This window comes from Lampetra planeri, chromosome 2, assembly GCF_965212315.1.
Source record: "Lampetra planeri chromosome 2, kcLamPlan1.2.h2, whole genome shotgun sequence".
Taxonomy (NCBI): Eukaryota; Metazoa; Chordata; class Hyperoartia; order Petromyzontiformes; family Petromyzontidae; genus Lampetra; species Lampetra planeri.
Window position 1 is genome coordinate 6,392,640 of NC_136108.1, and position 15,829 is coordinate 6,408,468.

Consider the following 15,829-nt stretch of genomic DNA (forward strand, 5'->3'; position numbering starts at 1 on the left):
CTGGCAGCGGCGGTGAAGAAACCCCTCTGAGGAGTCAGAGTTCCACCGCGACAGACAGACAGCAGTTTCCCCTCGGAGGGGTTTGGCCGCGAGCGAGCGCCTTGCGGAGCAGAGAGGGCCCGTGGGCGCGCCCCTGCAGCCCCCCCCAGCCCCCACCCAGCCCCCACCCAGCCCCCCCCAGCCCCCCCAGCCCCCCCCAGCCCCTCCCCCAGCCCCCCCCAGCCCCCCCCCCCCACCAGCCCCCCCAGCCCCTCCCCCAGCTCCCCCAGCCCCCCCCAGCCTCCCCCAGCCCCTCCCCAGCCCCCACCCAGCCCCCACCCAGCCCCCCCCAGCCCCCCCAGCCCCCCCCAGCCCCTCCCCCAGCCCCCCCCAGCCCCCCCCCCAGCCCCCCAGCCCCCCCCAGCCCCCTCCAGCCCCCCCCCAGCCCCCCGTGGTGGATTCAGAATCCGCGTCGTTTAATCGGCTCCCCAGTGGGGGTAGGAAGTACAGAGTGGTCCAGATGTCTTGTGACCCGCCCCTCATTTGAATTTTGTAAAATGTAATATTTTGGAAAGTAAGGTTTATTTAAAACAGATATGAGTATGCAAATAGAAAAATGTGTTATGGGCCGATGACTTGGGGGGGGGGGGGGGTAGTCGCAAGACATCTGGACCAGCAGTACCGTACGGTTGTAGGTATAGAGCGTTAACCCCTGCCCCGCCCTCATCCCACAAAACAACAAACTCGCATCCACATCCTCGACGCCGGTTGTTGTGGCACATTCCTCCCTGGGGACTGCACGGACAATAGGTGCAGGTGCCGTGGGAAGTGGTAGAGCCAGCATTAGCCGGCACCGCTTTAACACGCGGGCTTTCGCGACCAATATCCACGACAAAGGGTTTTGGAGTGAGATCGCGTGAATGTGTCGTTAAATCCGCCGCCACCCACCACCACCCGTCGCGACCGATCGGTCAGGTTCGTCACGTGAACAAAACGTGCCATTTGGTGACGACTTCAGCACCACCGGTGTGTTGGAGAGTAAACGCACAACATTTACAATTCCAGTACGACGTCATTCCCGCTGGTGATTTACAACCGGCTTCATCAGGCGGTTAGCGAGAATTGTGAAGAAGTCTTCCTGTTTCGCAGCAGCAGCAGAACGCCACGCCATGTTCTCGACAAAGGTGGTACAGTTGGGTTTTTTACAATCGGGTTTAATTGTCTTTTTATATTAAACCCGATCATCTGAGATTGGGAGAAATCCGGTTTCATTGGTTCTAATTGCAGAACCGCACTTCGCTAACTTCTCAACGATGGGCTTCATCCATTCCAAGCCAAGGAACTCACTGGCGCCCACGATTGTGGAGAAGCTCGTGTTCATCAAGACCAACCTGCCCGCCGCATTCTACGACTACCCCCGTGCCCGACGCCCCCCCCCCCCCGAGTACGATAGCAGCACCGACGAGGAAGCAGCCTAAGCCTCGGATCAGAGTTTCGTATTCATTAAACCAAGTTTTAATTCCAGGAAATCGGGTTTAATTGTTTTAAAGAAAAAAAAACCCGATGCCTGCCGCTGGAAAAATCGGGGTTTTTCCACCCATGGTTCTCGAGGCGACCGCGAAATGAACGAGGCGGCGGAGTTCACGAGCGCCGCGCGGGATTCCTGGTGCGATTCGGGGGGGGGTCTCGGTGGGCCCTATCGCGAGCGTCTTGGCAAGGAGAGTGGAGATAAAGGACGCTGCGGCGATTATAGCAATGGCCAAAACAAGAACGTAATTTATCCATCCGCGATGGCAAGGTCTTTTAGTCCAAGCCGAGGCAAGACGACAGTACGGTGACAGTAATGGGCTTAAAAATGGCCAATTGTGGCGAATGCTTTTGAAATAATCATGCATATTTTATTCGGGACGTTTATTGAACACAAACTACTAATGCGGCCGGGAAAGCGTGCTTGCTAACGCAGTTGGAAATGGGGCAAGCGCATTAAAAAAAAAGGCGCTCTAACGACGTGAAAGCCCCTCGGTTGTCATGGCCGATCCAAAGCTCGGCATCGTCGTCAAAAGTTGTCTCGCCTCCTTTACCGCAACGGGGTCTTAATTGCCCCCTGCATCTGCTTTGTCTTTAATCTCGCTTTAACTGCCGGCATTTTTACAGAGTCATTGGTGTGAGTGTCCAGAGTGAAATAAATCATTGAGTACAGAGTCTTGTGTTTTCTGTTTTACTACAGAGCCGGCCTTCAAGGAGAGAGGGAATTCAGAGAGGGCCTTCTCCACTTGAGCAGTAACGCCACCTGACATCGTCACAACCCCCACGGTTATTTCTGCCACATCCCAGCAACGCGCGGAGAGAGGTCTCATCACGTTAAAATATATATTTTTAAAATGTCAATAAAACCCAGAGCCATGCCATGATCATACCAACACTTTTTGTATTTTTTTTAATTAAATACATGCACGACAAAGTGACAGTTGTATATATTATTGCAAGAACCCACTTGCTGCCTTGCAAGAGCATGGCAAAGAGATCGATGTATAATCCGAGGGGTAACTCAGGCTTAAAACATGTTGGCATGTATGCGAGGGTGCTGGAGATTCGCTAACAGCAAGTAATCAGCACGCTTCTCCGTTTAATATACGACTAAAAACGTCTAATTGCAGGGAGACATGTACACGGTTAATTATATTACAATATAGATGTGCATATAAATTAACAATAAATACTGGGCTATACAAAAGAAAGTAACAGGTTCGTCATTTTCTAAATACTTTTGGCAAAATTAAACCCTAATTATAAGAACAGGTGAGAGATTAATAAAGCTTGCGCCATAGTTTAGTAGGGTTTGCCAATTCAGTAGTTGCAATGAGATTGCGCGTTTAAAACAAAAAAAACGCAGCGCTAAAGGTAATTGTATCATAGTGCGTACTGTGTTCATGTGCAACACATTTGGTTGACGACAGCAAAAACACATTTTGGCCATAAACAATACAGTACACAGTGTTTGGATACCTCCAACAGTTTAACACTTGGAATAAAGTTGACCGTTAAATGCATGAACATGGTAAATTGAACGAAACTGGGATTCGCACAGCAGTTCAACAACACGACCCATGGCTGAGAACTCCTGGGCAGATTTATTCCTGGGAAGCGCCAAAGTTACTGTTGCGGGTGCGGGGCTGAGCAATGCGAGCTTCAGTATCCCTCCCCTGTTGCCTGGCCCTCGTCATCAGCACCACCACTCACACCACTTCATCACCACCGCCACGTGCACCACTCGTCAGCACTGCTACACGACTCATCAGCACCGCCACACGCACACCACTCATCAGTGCGGTCAATTCTCCCTGCTCAACAGATCACCATGCATATGCACATCACTAATTACTATTGACAAATGAACACTTGTCAGCATGACCCCCCCCCCACACACACACCACCACCTACATTTGAGTGCCTGAGCATCAGCCACAATCACCACCGAAACAAGGCGATTGTTCCTTTGGAGACAGTGACATTTACATTTCCCAAGTTCATATCAGGGAACTGGTCACACCACGGCTACTTTCCTAGCGCCGCGCTACACGAATTGCAAGCTCGGCTAGCAGGCGATGTAAATGCCTGAGGTGCTGCTCGCCAACACCACTCGCCCCAACAGTCTTGTCAAGGCTACACTGGGGGGGGGGGGGGGGGGACCTCATGCCTTCGGTGTAAAATTGCCATTGAGAAACAACGGCAAATCGCGGCGGTCGGCGACGCTCCGCTCACGGCTCGTACAAACGCGGAGCCGCGTGCGAGCGCGGCGCTACGGGCTCCTCACGCGAGCGCTCTCGCGAGAGTCTCACGTGAGAGGCTCTCACGCGAGCGCTCTCGTGAGAGCCTCACGCGAGAGGCTCTCACGGCGTGCGCGTGGCCGCTGTGCCACCCCACGCGCCTCGGCGTGCAGCTGGCGCCGCGGCGCGCTGGCGTCGGCGGTCACTCAACGTTGGTTGCAAGCGCTCCGGGTGCGTACGTCGGGTTGAGACGCGTGGTGTTGTTCGTTCGACACGATGCACGTACGCACGGAGAACTTCTTTCGCATCGTGCATAGCTGACGTACGCCAATGGGAGGCGCTAATCGCGATGGCAGCCGCTTCAAAGACGTCAGGCAACATGCTGTACGGCCACGGAAATACACATCGGAGAGCTGCAGAAGCTAAAACGCGCAAACCTCCTCCGTACGCAGCTTTGTCTTACTCGACGCCGGTGTGCGCCGGGCACGGACTGTGGCACGAACCGGGCACAGCGGAGACGCGGGGAGGTCTCATCTCACACCCTGCAAGCTTGCAGGCGTCATTTAACAACTGCAGCCGACGAACAGTAACCATGAACGTGGCGCGATGAACGTACGCAAAGGTCATGCACGCAACGCGTGACCGAGCATGTTTCTGAAGGGAGTTGGTAATTCTGCAGTTTTACACCGCAAAGCGGCATCCGGGAGAACGCGCGTGCACGGCTCGAAAGGTTTTGTGCCGCTGCAGGTCGACTCTAATTTCAATTATATAAAAATGCAAAAATACCATCTCTTCCTTCCCAAGAGAAAAGCAAAGAAATCGCTCCGTTCGCACGCATTCCGTTTGTGTATTTTACTACACAGTCATTCTTTTTTTGTCCACAACATTTTTAAAAAGCATTCTGTGCTTTGCTTGGAGCGTGTTTTTTTTTTCTTTTTTAGGCTGGAAACTTAGTTAAGCCCCTTCTTTGCAACAGGAAAAAAAATCATTAACAAACGGTTAAGACTTCGGTGCCGCAGAAGTTGTGAAGCACAGGCGCCGGCTTCCTTTGCAGTCAACGCAAAGCTTCGTCGACGAAGAGACAACAGCGATTGAACGGGCGGTAAAATCGGCCACCTCGGCGTCATGACTTTTACAGAAATAGTATACAAGTGCCGTGTTGACACGACCGAGGGGGGGGGGGGGGGGGGATGCAGCCTGATAAATCGGCGGCCAGGTTTTAGCGAGCGTTTTAACGAAAGAGAACAGAAGTCAACCGCACGGTGCAATGGGGGTGCCTCACAGGGTCATCGTTCAAAGCCACAAAAAAACTGTCGAGAAATGTCAGGAATAAAAACATTCAAAATCAAATAAAACCAGCGATAAAAAAGAAAATCACCAGAATATAACGAGCTTCACTAGCTGTAGAAAAAAAGTACAAATCTTAGTGAACGTTTTCCCGCTGCAAGTCTGCATGTGCAGAGATTCACATTTCCGTGTGCTTCAAAAACTTTGTGCAATCGAGACGAGTGCCATGCGGCCGTTGGGGTCGCGGGGTCGTGGGGTCGGGGGGTCGCGGGGTCGTGGGGGTCGTGGGGGTCGCGTGGCGGTGAGCGTAAACGGATCACGCTTCGACTCGCGTCGGCGTTGCCGGTGCCGGAGACGTCGGCGCTTCCTAGCGCCAACGCCACCACCGCCGCCCCTCACTGGGCGCAGCGGTGGCGCCGATCAGAGCGACCTCGAGGGGCAGCCACCTCGAGGGGCAGCCGCCTCGAGGGGCAGCAGCGGGGGTTGGGGGCGGGGGGAGCGGCGACGGGGCGCTGACACCAGGGGGGGGCTCAGGGGCGCCGCGGCTCCAGCTTGTTGGAGAGCTGCGAGAGCGTGCGCTGGTTGTCGATGACAGCCAGCTGCCGCACGTAGGCGCGCACGTCTGCGTGGTTCTTGGCGGCGAGCGATGGGTCGGGGCCTGGGGGCGGAACACGCGCAGAGCATTCACGTCATGTACGGCCCTCGGTAAATTAACTGCTGGACGAAGGCCTCCGCACGCCTTTCGGTCATGGGGGTTGTTCAGATATCGCTCGCCACTGATGTCGGGCGTGGCCAGGAATCGCCACAACTCCATCTTTAACTACACATTCACAAACATTACAACGGCATTCTCATGAAAATATCACGATGTCGCAGCCGATAACGCTCGTTAGGCATGGTGACCATACATCCTAGGACACTTCCCAGGCCCAACCATGCGAAGCTTCCACGATCTGACGAGATCGGTCGAACTCCACGTTGATTCGGTCATCGGTTACGTTGTGCGCCCGCAGAGGGCAGTCCAGCAAAAATGCCACTGTAGTACCGACAATAATCTGAACTTGTCACGTGCACAGTGTCCGCTCACTCAGCGCGAGGAAGCAGCCAAGGGGGGAAAGGCAGCCAGGCAGTGATCCAGCGCCAGATTTACCCCCTCAAAGTACCTCCAAATATGAAAGTGTCATTGGCCACTTAACGAGCGTTTACAAGTGGGAGGAAACTGGAGCGTCGCTCCAATCCCGTACAGATGGAACAGGCGGGGTGGTCCCCATTCTCTGTACCTCCTTCTCCTGGCGAGCCGGGGTACGGCAACTTCTTCGAGACCCGCGCGAAGCGAGTTTCACGACGTCTGTGTGTGCTCCATCAACCCTCGCTGCCTCCACAGTGCTGGATTACAGGTGTGTCTCGTTCTAAGCCCCCCATGTGTCTATGCTCCAAGCCCTACTTACCAGCGAGGGGAAGTATGGACAAATAAGCCCGGCTTGTGGAGGCGATTTCATCTAGCGGTGGATTGACAAAAAAGGGCTGTACATGTACACACACGACGTTTGCGAGCATAAGAATGAGCACAGATGGATGTGTGAAGGCTTGCGTGCATCATCGTAAGTGGGTGGGGAATTGTGGCTCAAGATGCAGACAATCACCACGTGGTCGTGCCGCGCTACCGTGCGCGCGAGACGTCTGCCCCACGTCTCACAACAAACACAAAGCGATCACGACACAAGGGGCTTTAACGCTAAAATCACCCTTTGCGTCAAGGTGACCGCGGTATGTGCAGTGGCTGACGAATGGGAGGCACGTGGTTCTGGTGTCTGTGTTCATGTTAGACTTCTTTCAGACCAGCCGAGATGCGGGGGAAGGGCAACAAACTTAACGCAAAAGGCAGTTCTGAAGAAATTAGTTTTCAATTAAAATTTTAAAAGTGCATTGCTCTCGTGGCTGCCTAATATGGGAAGGAGGAGCGCGTTCCGGGGGGCCGTAGAAGCGCATCCGAAAGTGCGCGATGCAGTGGTCGTCTTTGTTCAATGGTTAACCAAAAGCCGCTGCGAGGATGACCGGAGTTCGCATGTTGGCTTGTGCTCTTTGACACGATCGGCAAAGGTGTTGTGGTTCACTCGTGGAAAGCACTTTGTACGCAATGAGTGCGACCTTGTAATTGTAAGCGATGGGTGAGGGCGTGCGACGCTTACTGAAGGAGCGGCTGCGACACACCCGCACCGTACGCACCGTCTCGGCGATCATGTGCTGCGCAGACACAAGAAAGAAGGGGTTCCACCCGCCGACCGGCACCGTATCACCACATGCACGGCGGTTTTCAGTTCGTTAGACATGTCTCCGCCATTTAGATTCAAAGCTTTCGTGACTGCAGGGATTCATCTTCTTGGTTCTTTCGGTAAAGTCACGTAGAAGGGAAGTAATAAAATAATATGTTTTATTTTTATTATTTTATTACTTCCCTTCTACGTGACTTTACCGAAATAACCAAGAAGATGTCTCCGCCATGTTTTCCTCAACGGGACGATGACGGCAACCGCTCCACATTGGTCCGGCCACCGGGCGGAGAAGCGCGGCGTTACAAGGAGGGTGCCGTCGATTACGTTCGAGCTTATCTATGGCACCTCACACGTCGTCCGAGGTGTTTGCAATCAAAAGAAATGAATGAATGAATAAATGGGTGCTCACCATTTTTCAAAATTCACCAGGCTGTCGATGAAGGTCTTGTTCCCCTCGTGCGTAAATGTCATGTCTGTAAAGGAAAGATCACTTAGTCGTGAAATCAGCGCAACACGAATAACAACAACAAGAATGATGATGGTGGTACTCGGTGAAGTACAGTGACAATCGAGTGGCTGAACTCACCCTTCATGAGCAGCGGCATGAACGGGATGTACGGCGGCTCGAGCTTGGACACGGCCATGCGGTACGCGCGGTGGTTGCGAGACGGGGGGTCCTGGCGTGCCAACGGCAGCACAACGGGGACAGACTGATGAGAACCAGCGCGGTGGAAACGCGGCGATGAGTCTCTCTATAGCCGCTTGTAGCTCAGCCGGGGAAAAAAGAATATCACGCCCATGTGGGGGGTTGCCCCCACCATGGTGACGGGGCCCACTTGAGGATGTTATTATTTTTATTCCAGGCAAAGTCAGAGCCTTCCCGCTCAAGGGAACAAAGGGACAGCACTCATCGCCATCTAAAATGTAACTGTAGAAGCGACCTGGCCACAAATGGTAGCCCAACGAAGTGGCGTATCGTGTGGAAATGTATAGCTGCCAAATACTCTAAATGCATGTTTCTAAATGTGGAGGAAAAAACCGGAGGACCCGGAGAAAAATCCACGCGACCACGTGGAGAGACCATGCAAACTCCAAATATACAGGCGTCAGGATTGGAATCGAATCCATGACCTCCTGCATACCAGGCGAGGGAGATAACATCTCGCACTGACATCTGACACTTCTGCAAAGTATATGACTTCTGCAATCAGTACTGGAACCTCCAAAATTTCTATGCCAAAAAAACTTTTAACCGTCCGCTAAACTGGTACTCATTTAACAAATTTCCCACCGACAGGAGTGATTAGTTCTGTTGACCGCCGCCTCATTTTTTTATACTCGCAACTTTCCGAGTGCTTTGACCACATCGAACCTGGTCGGTTTCCTCACCATGAGACTTTCGAATTCCGAGTAGATTTTCTTGAATTTTCCGGGAAGTTTCTAAAGCCACGCAAAAAAAACCACAGCATTGTCAAAGCGTTAAACTCAAGGCGTCGGGGTAAGTTTCTCGGTGGCACCAATGCTGTTTGTCACGGAGCGGCGCCGTTTTAGGCCGGGCCGAGACGAGAAACCGCGTGCGTGCGCCGTGTCACTTTTACCTCCCAGGTCTGCGTGAGGCGGCTCACGGCGACGTTGCTCAGCCCCATCACGATGGCGAAGAACGAGTTGAGGTTGCGGTACTCCTTACAGCTGGGGAAGCACAGCACAGGAGGGGGGGGGGAGGGAGACGAGGACACGGGAGCGCACGCAAGCCAGCTGTAGCCTCACAGTGCCGCTGCGGTGACCGACGCAGGCCGAGGGTGTGTGGGTGGTGGTGATGTTGGGGAGCGGTGGCGCAGTGGTGAGCGCGCCGCTCAACAAACCCGGTGACCCGAGTTGGATCCCCGCTCACGGCCAACGTCCGTGGAGAATATCTGAACCGGTCCTGTGTCTCCCCTAGGTCAACTGGGTGCGGTGCTGGCCACCTACCGCATCACGTGCCGCGCCTGTGCTCGCTAACAGCGCTTGCTCCAACAGTCTTTTAAAGCCTATATGGAGGAACTTTGTCCTTGTGGTGATGCTATGTTGGTGACATGTGATTGGTGATGCGTGCTATGGTGGCGGTGTGTTCGTGGTGGTGTGTGCGTGGAGATGGTGGTGGGGTGTTCGTGGTGGTGGTGGTGGTGCCAGGTTGGTACTAATGTGCAATGTGGGTGTCAGCGGACGCGTGTGCATGTTGGCGAGTGCTGCCCGTGTCGATGGCGCGTGGCTGCCCTCTGCTGGCCCGTGTGCTTCATCTCGCCCCGTCGTTCGGGAGACTTACTGTGCGGCCACCTTGATGAACTTGCGCAGCAGCTGCACGCGCTTGCTCAGCTGCTGGCAGAGGCAGATCTCGGTGAGCACCCAAAACTGCAGCTCGTTAAAGCGCCGCAGGAACAGGTCCAGGTTTGCCGTAGTCCTTCTGAAGTTGTGTCGCCCAAACGTGTGGTATATGAGCTCCAGCTGGGACGCGAGCCGCGTGGCCGCAGGGGAGAGCGGCGGGGATGGGGGAAATCCGGGCACATGAAGGGAGAGGATGGGAGGGTCGGAGAAAACGCTCAGCGGCAGCGATGCGTGTTTAATCTGCAACAACGCTTTAAACATTAATTTTGCACGTATTTATAGCTCGTCCAACGCCATTGTAACTCTTAGCACATTGCACCGCAGCCGTGCTTTTAACTCGGAGAGACAATCTGTCCACAGGCTCGAAAGCTGGATGTAGGTGCGCGTGCATCCACAGTGTCATTGAATCATATGCATTCATTATACACATCAATTTTTTTTTTTTTTTTAAAACCTCCTTTCTAAAACCTCCCGGATTGCTCTCAGTCGTCACCGTGAGATCGGTTGCAATTCCGGTAGACTCCTGGCAAATCCGGGAGGGTTGGCAACCCGAGTAGCATCTCGCCCAACAGCGAGGTTACTGAGCGAGCGGATGCTGTACCTCGTGGAGCCTCACCTCGTGGGGCCTTCACCTCGTGTGGCCTCAACTCGGGGGACCTCAATTCGTGTGGCCTCACCTCGTGCACGCAGTGGAAGAGCTCCCAGTCGTAGACTGTGAGCTGGTGAGCCAGATCCTTGGAGCCCATCACCTCGAAGGTGCCGACCGAGCCCACGGCGGGGCCCTCCTGCTCCGCTAGTGGCGTCTGCGGCCACACGCACACACGCGGCCACACGCACACACGCGTGACGACGCACGCTCGCGTGACGACGCACACACGCGGCCACACGCACGCTCACGTGACGACGCACACTCCCTCACACCGGCCCCAGGTCTCCGGCAACCAAACCCACCCGCAGTGGGGCTGAGCCCGGCAAACGGCGACATCGAAAATTAAGTAAATTCATTGTAACGGGTGCAGTGAAACACACGCGTGCACATGCACGCACGACGGCCTGCTTAATATGTTTTATAGGTACGACATAGGTTTAATTGCCGATGACCAAATCGCTCAGAAACCTTTTGCAAAATCATCTCAGAAGCTAAGCAGGATTTTAAAGGCTGGTTAGTGCTCGGATGGGCAATTCCCTTACTTAAAAAGGCTGCTGTGTGCCTACATTATCAGCAGAGGGCAGTGTTGTATCACGCTTCAACGTTTTTGTTCTTGACTCACTCTGAGCAGCATGGTGAAGGATGGTGGAATAACCCCGTGACCCCGCACAACGTGCGGAGACCCTCACGCAGGGGCGGATTGACCGTGAGTGCGTGCACACATATGCAGGCACAGCCCACGCGCATCTACACGTGCCAGTTTAACGATTCAGAAAACAAACTGTGCCCCACAGACACGGAGCGCTGAAGCAGAGCAGCGCTCCTCCTCTTCGCCGCCGCACAGGGGGACAAACTTAGGGCAGAGTGCGGAGAAACGCCGGCTCAGGGCGGCAGGGGGGCGGGCAGGGGGGCGAGCAGCAGGAAGCGGCGCCCACCAGCGAGTCGATGAGGTCGCGGGCACACACGAAGAGCCGCCCGTTGACGCCGAGCGTCGTGAACACCGACACGTCGTTGGGCTTCAGCACCACTTTCTCTGCAGCACGCGGCGGTTGTCAGGACGCGCCGGGACGAGTTGGAAAAATGACAACAACAACAACAAACATCGGTTAATTTGAAAGGAGATTTCGATTTAAAGCTTTCGTGACTGCAGGGATTCATCTTCTTGGTTCTGTCGGTAAAGTCACGTAGAATGGAAATAATAAAATAATAAAAATTAAACATAATAAAATAATTCTCACGACGTTTCGGCCACAACGCAAGCAGCCGTCCTCAGGTGGAGAACAGGTCTGTCGAGAAGACAGAGACTCTGTCAGACCTGTTCTCCACCTGAGGACGGCTGCTTGCGCTGTGGCCGAAACGTCGTGAGAATTATTTTATGATGTTTTATTTTTATTATTTTATTATTTCCATTCTACGTGACTTTACCGAAAGAACCGAGAAGTTGAAATGGAAAGTTTTATAGTTTGGCAAGCCTAACGGTGTATTTGTTTTACACGTGGGGGATTATGTTTTAACACGTAGGCTTTCACGACCAATATCATTCCATAATACAGGTTTTTTCTGGGTTAGATCGTTTCAATATAGGAATGTGTCCTTAATCCCGCCACCACCCGACACAGCTAATTAGTAAGGTTTGTGACGTAAACAGAACGTGCCAATTCCTTACTAGTTCAGCACGCTGGTGTGTTGGAGAGCCAAGCGACAACATTACGAGTAACGAATTGGCATGCTCTGTTTACGTGACAAACCTTACTAATTGGCTGTGTCGGGTGGTGGCGGGATTAAGGACACAATTATACATTTACGCGATCTAACCCAAAAGCCTGTATTATAGGGATTATTTTTGTTACTTTTAAAAATGTTTTTTGGGGGGGGGGGGGGGAGTACGGGAGTAGCCCCCCCCCCCAACCCCCCGCTGGCCCCAACCAAGGGGGAAGATGAAGATTTCAATGAGGAGGGGGGGGGGGTGAAACAGGGAGGGGGAAGAGAAGAATAACAATGAAGCGTGGTAAGGAAAAGCCAGGGGTGGGGTGTGGGGGTGGGGGTGGGGTGTGCGGGTGTGAGGGTGGGGGTGTGTGGGGTGTGGGTGTGGGGGTGTGGGTGTGGGGGGTGGGGGTGTGGGGGTGTTGGGGTGGGGGTGGGGGGGTATGGGGTGAGGGTGGGGGTGTGGGGGTGTGGGGGGGTGTGGGTGTGGGGGTGGGGGTGGAGTATGGGGGTGTGGGGGTGTGGGGGTGTGGGGGTGTGGGTGTGGGGGGGTGTGGGGGTGGGAGTGTGGGGGGGTGTGGGGGTGGGGGTGTGGGGGGTGTGGGGGTGGAGTATGGGGGTGTGGGGGTGTGGGGGTGGGGGTGTGGGGGGGTGTGGGGGTGGGGGTGTGGGGGGGTGTGGGGGTGGGGGTGGAGTGTGGGGGTGTGGGGGTGTGGGGGTGTGGAGGTGGGGGTGTGGGGGTGTGGGGGTGGGGGGGTGTGGGGGTGTGGGGGGGTGTGGGGGTGTGGGGGTGTGGGGGTGTGGGGGTGGGGGTGTGGGGGTGTGGGGGTGTGGAGGTGGGGGTGTGGGGGTGGGGGTGGGGGTGTGGGGGTGTGGGTGGAGTATGGGGGTGTGGGGGTGTGGGGGTGTGGGTGGAGTATGGGGGTGTGTGGGGGTTGGGGGTGTGGGGGTGTGGGGGTGGGGGTGGGGGTGTGGGGGTGTGGGGGTGGGGGTGTGGGGGTCTGGGGGTGGCGGTGGGGGTGTGGGGGTGTGGGGGTGTGGGTGGAGTATGGGGGTGTGTGGGGGTGGGGGTGTGGGGGTGTGGGGGTGTGGAGGTGGGGGTGGGGGTGTGGGGGTGTGGGGGTGTGGGTGGAGTATGGGGGTGTGTGGGGGTGGGGGTGTGGGGGTGTGGGTGTGTGGGGGTGGGGGTGTGGGGGTGTGGGGGTGTGGAGGTGTGGAGGTGGGGGTGTGGGGGTGGGGTGGGGGTGGGGGTGTGGGGGTGTGGGGGTGTGGAGGTGGGGGTGGGGGTGTGGGTGTGGGGGTGGGGGTGTGGGGGTGTGGAGGTGGGGGTGTGGGGGTGGGGTGTGGAGGTGGGGGTGGGGGTGTGGGGGTGTGGGGGTGTGGAGGTGGGGGTGTGGGGGTGTGGGGGTGTGGAGGTGGGGGTGTGGGGGTGGGGTGTGGAGGTGGGGGTGGGGGTGTGGGGGTGTGGGGGTGTGGGGGTGGGGTGTGGGGGTGGGGTGTGGAGGTGGGTGTGGGGTGTGGGGTGTGGGGGTGTGGAGGTGGGGGTGTGGGGGTGGGGTGTGGAGGTGGGGTGGGGGTGTGGGGGTGTGGGGGTGTGGAGGTGGGGGTGTGGGGGTGGGGTGTGGAGGTGGGGGTGGGGGTGTGGGGTGTGGGGGTGTGGAGGTGGGGTGTGGGGGTGGGGTGTGGAGGTGGGGGTGGGGGTGTGGGGGGTGGGGGTTTGGAGGTGGGGGTGTGGGGGTGTGGGGGTGGGGGGGTGTGTGGGTGTAGGGGTGTGGGGGTGTGGGGGTGTGGGGGTGTGGGGGTGGGGGTGTGGAGGTGGGGGTGTGGGGGTGTGGGGGTGTGGAGGTGGGGGTGTGTGGGTGTGGGGTGGGGGTGGGGAGGTGTGGGGGTGTGGGGGTGGGGGTGTGGGGGTGTGGGGGTGTGGGTGTGGGGGTGGGGGTGGGGGTGTGGGGGTGTGGGGTGTGTGGGTGTGGGGGTGGGGGTGTGGAGGTGGAGGTGTGGGGGTGTGGGTGTGTGGGTGTGGGGGTGTGGGGTGTGGGGGTGTGGGGGTGGGGTGTGGGGGTGGGGTGTGGGGTGTGTGGGTGTGGGGGTGTGGGGGTGTGGAGGTGGGGTGTGGGGGTGTGGGGTGTGGGGGTGTGGGGGTGTGGGGTGTGGGGTGTGGGGGTGGGGGTGTGGAGGTGGGGGTGTGGGGGTGGGGGTTGTGGGGGGTGTGGGTGTGGGGTGTGGGGGTGTGGAGTGGGGGTGTGGGGGTGGGGTGTGGGGTGTGGGGGTGGGGGTGTGGGGGTGTGGGGTGTGGGGGGGGTGGGAGGTGGAGGTGTGGGGTGTGGGGTGTGGAGGTGGGGTGTGGGGGTGTGGGTGTGGGGGTGGGGGTGTGGAGGTGGGGGTGTGGGGGTGTGGGGGTGTGGGGGTGTGGGGTGGGGGTGTGGGGGTGTGGGGTGGGGGTGGGGTGTGGGGGTGGGGGTGTGGGGGTGTGTGGGTGTGGGGGTGGTGGAGGTGGGGGTGTGGGGGTGTGGGGGTGTGGAGGTGGGGGTGTGGGGGTGTGTGGGTGTGGGGGTGGGGGTGTGGAGGTGGGGGTGTGGGGGTGTGGGGGTGTGTGGGTGTGGGGGTGGGGTGTGGAGGTGGGGGTGTGGAGGTGGAGGTGTGGGGGTGTGGGGGTGGGGGTGTGGGGTGTGTGGGGGTGGGGGTGTGGAGGTGGGGGTGTGGGGTGTGTGGGTGTGGGGGTGGGGGTGTGGAGGTGGGGGTGTGGGGGTGTGTGGGTGTGGGGGTGGGGGTGTGAGGGTGGGGTGTGTGGGTGTGTGGGTGGGGTATGGGGGTGGGGGTGTGTGGGGGTGTGGGGGTGTGGGGTGTGTGGGTGGAGTATGGGGGTGGGGGTGTGTGGGGGTGTGGGGGTGTGTGGGGTGTGGGGTGTGTGGGTGTGTGGGTGGGTGTGTGGGGTGTGGGGGTGTGTGGGTGTGGGGGTGTGGGTGTGGGGGTGTGTAGGTGTGTGGGTGTGGAGGTGGGGGTGTGTGGGTGTGGGGGTGGGGGTGTGGGGGTGTGGAGGTGGGGGTGTGGGGGTGTGGGGGTGTGGGTGTGGGGGTGTGGGGGTGTGGGGGTGTGGAGGTGGGGGTGTGGGGGTGGGGTGTGGAGTTGGGGGTGGGGTGTGGGGGTGGGGGTGTGGGGTGTGGAGGTGGGGTGTGGGGGTGGGGTGTGGAGTGGGGTGTGTGGGTGTGGTGGGTGGGAGGTGGGGGTGTGGAGGTGGGGGTGTGGGGGTGTGGGGGTGGGGGGTGTGGGGGTGGGGTGTGGGGGTGGGGTGTGGGGTGTGGAGGTGGGGGTGTGGGGGTGGGGGTGTGGGGGTGTGGGGGTGGGGGTGTGGGGGTGTGGGGGTGTGGGGGTGTGGGGGTGTGGGGGTGGGGGTGTGGAGGTGGGGTGTGGGGGTGGGGGTGTGGGGGGTGTGGGGGTGTGTGGGTGTGGGGGTGTGGGGGTGTGGGGGTGTGGGGTGGTGTGGAGGTGGGGTGTGGGGTGTGGGGGTGGTGGGGTGTGGGGGTGTGGGGGGTGTGGGGTGTGGGGGTGGGGTGTGGGGAGTGTGGGGTGTGGGGTGGGGGTGTGAGGGGTGTGTGGGGGTGGGGGGGTGGTGGTGGGGGTGTGGGGGGTGGGGGTGTGGGGGTGTGGGGGTGGGGGTGGGGGTGGGGGGTGTGGGGTGTGGGGTGTGGGGGTGGGGGTGTGGAGGTGGGAGTGGGGGTGTGGGTGGGTGTGGGGGGTGGGGGTGGGGGAGGTGGAGTGTGGGGTGTGGGGGTGTGGGGGTGTGGGGGTGTGGGGTGTGTGGGTGTGGT

At 58.0% G+C, this 15,829-nt stretch overlaps 2 protein-coding genes across 5 annotated transcripts in view; both read right to left on the bottom strand.

Moving 5' to 3' along the window:
- Positions 1–2,183: 2,183 nt before the first annotated feature.
- LOC144725823 (rap guanine nucleotide exchange factor 4-like) lies at positions 2,184–7,439 on the bottom strand. The gene is made up of 3 exons (XM_078604666.1): positions 7,223–7,439; positions 6,482–6,532; positions 2,184–5,691 (listed from the first exon to the last, which is right to left on the bottom strand). The coding sequence occupies exons 1-3, from the start codon at positions 7,272–7,274 to the stop codon at positions 5,564–5,566; spliced, it is 231 nt and encodes a 76-aa protein (XP_078460792.1). The 5' UTR covers positions 7,275–7,439; the 3' UTR covers positions 2,184–5,563.
- A 534-nt stretch (positions 7,440–7,973) lies between these two features.
- RAPGEF4 (Rap guanine nucleotide exchange factor 4) overlaps positions 7,974–15,829 on the bottom strand; it is a 79,987-nt gene continuing 72,131 nt past the window's right edge. For 3 of the 4 annotated variants that reach the window (XM_078604664.1, XM_078604663.1, XM_078604661.1), the window contains 5 exons: positions 11,252–11,349; positions 10,345–10,470; positions 9,609–9,787; positions 8,905–8,995; positions 7,979–8,746 (listed from right to left, as the gene is read on the bottom strand). In XM_078604664.1, coding sequence (XP_078460790.1) covers positions 8,639–8,746; positions 8,905–8,995; positions 9,609–9,787; positions 10,345–10,470; positions 11,252–11,349 — 602 coding nt within the window. In that variant the 3' untranslated portion in view covers positions 7,979–8,638. Of the gene's footprint in view, positions 8,747–8,904; positions 8,996–9,608; positions 9,788–10,344; positions 10,471–11,251; positions 11,350–15,829 lie in introns of all 4 variants that reach the window. The other variant, XM_078604665.1, reaches the window with a different exon arrangement.

Excerpts from the sequence above, each read along its gene's own strand:
- LOC144725823 (XM_078604666.1), bottom strand. The coding sequence starts at position 7,274 with ATGATCGCCGAGACGGTGCGTACGGTGCGGGTGTGTCGCAGCCGCTCC. Across the intron at positions 6,533-7,222 it reads GTGTCGCAGCCGCTCCTTCA|ATGAAATCGCCTCCACAAGC; the intron begins GTAAGCGTCGCA and ends ATCCACCGCTAG. Across the intron at positions 5,692-6,481 it reads GTCCATACTTCCCCTCGCTG|GCCCCGACCCATCGCTCGCC; the intron begins GTAAGTAGGGCT and ends TTCCGCCCCCAG.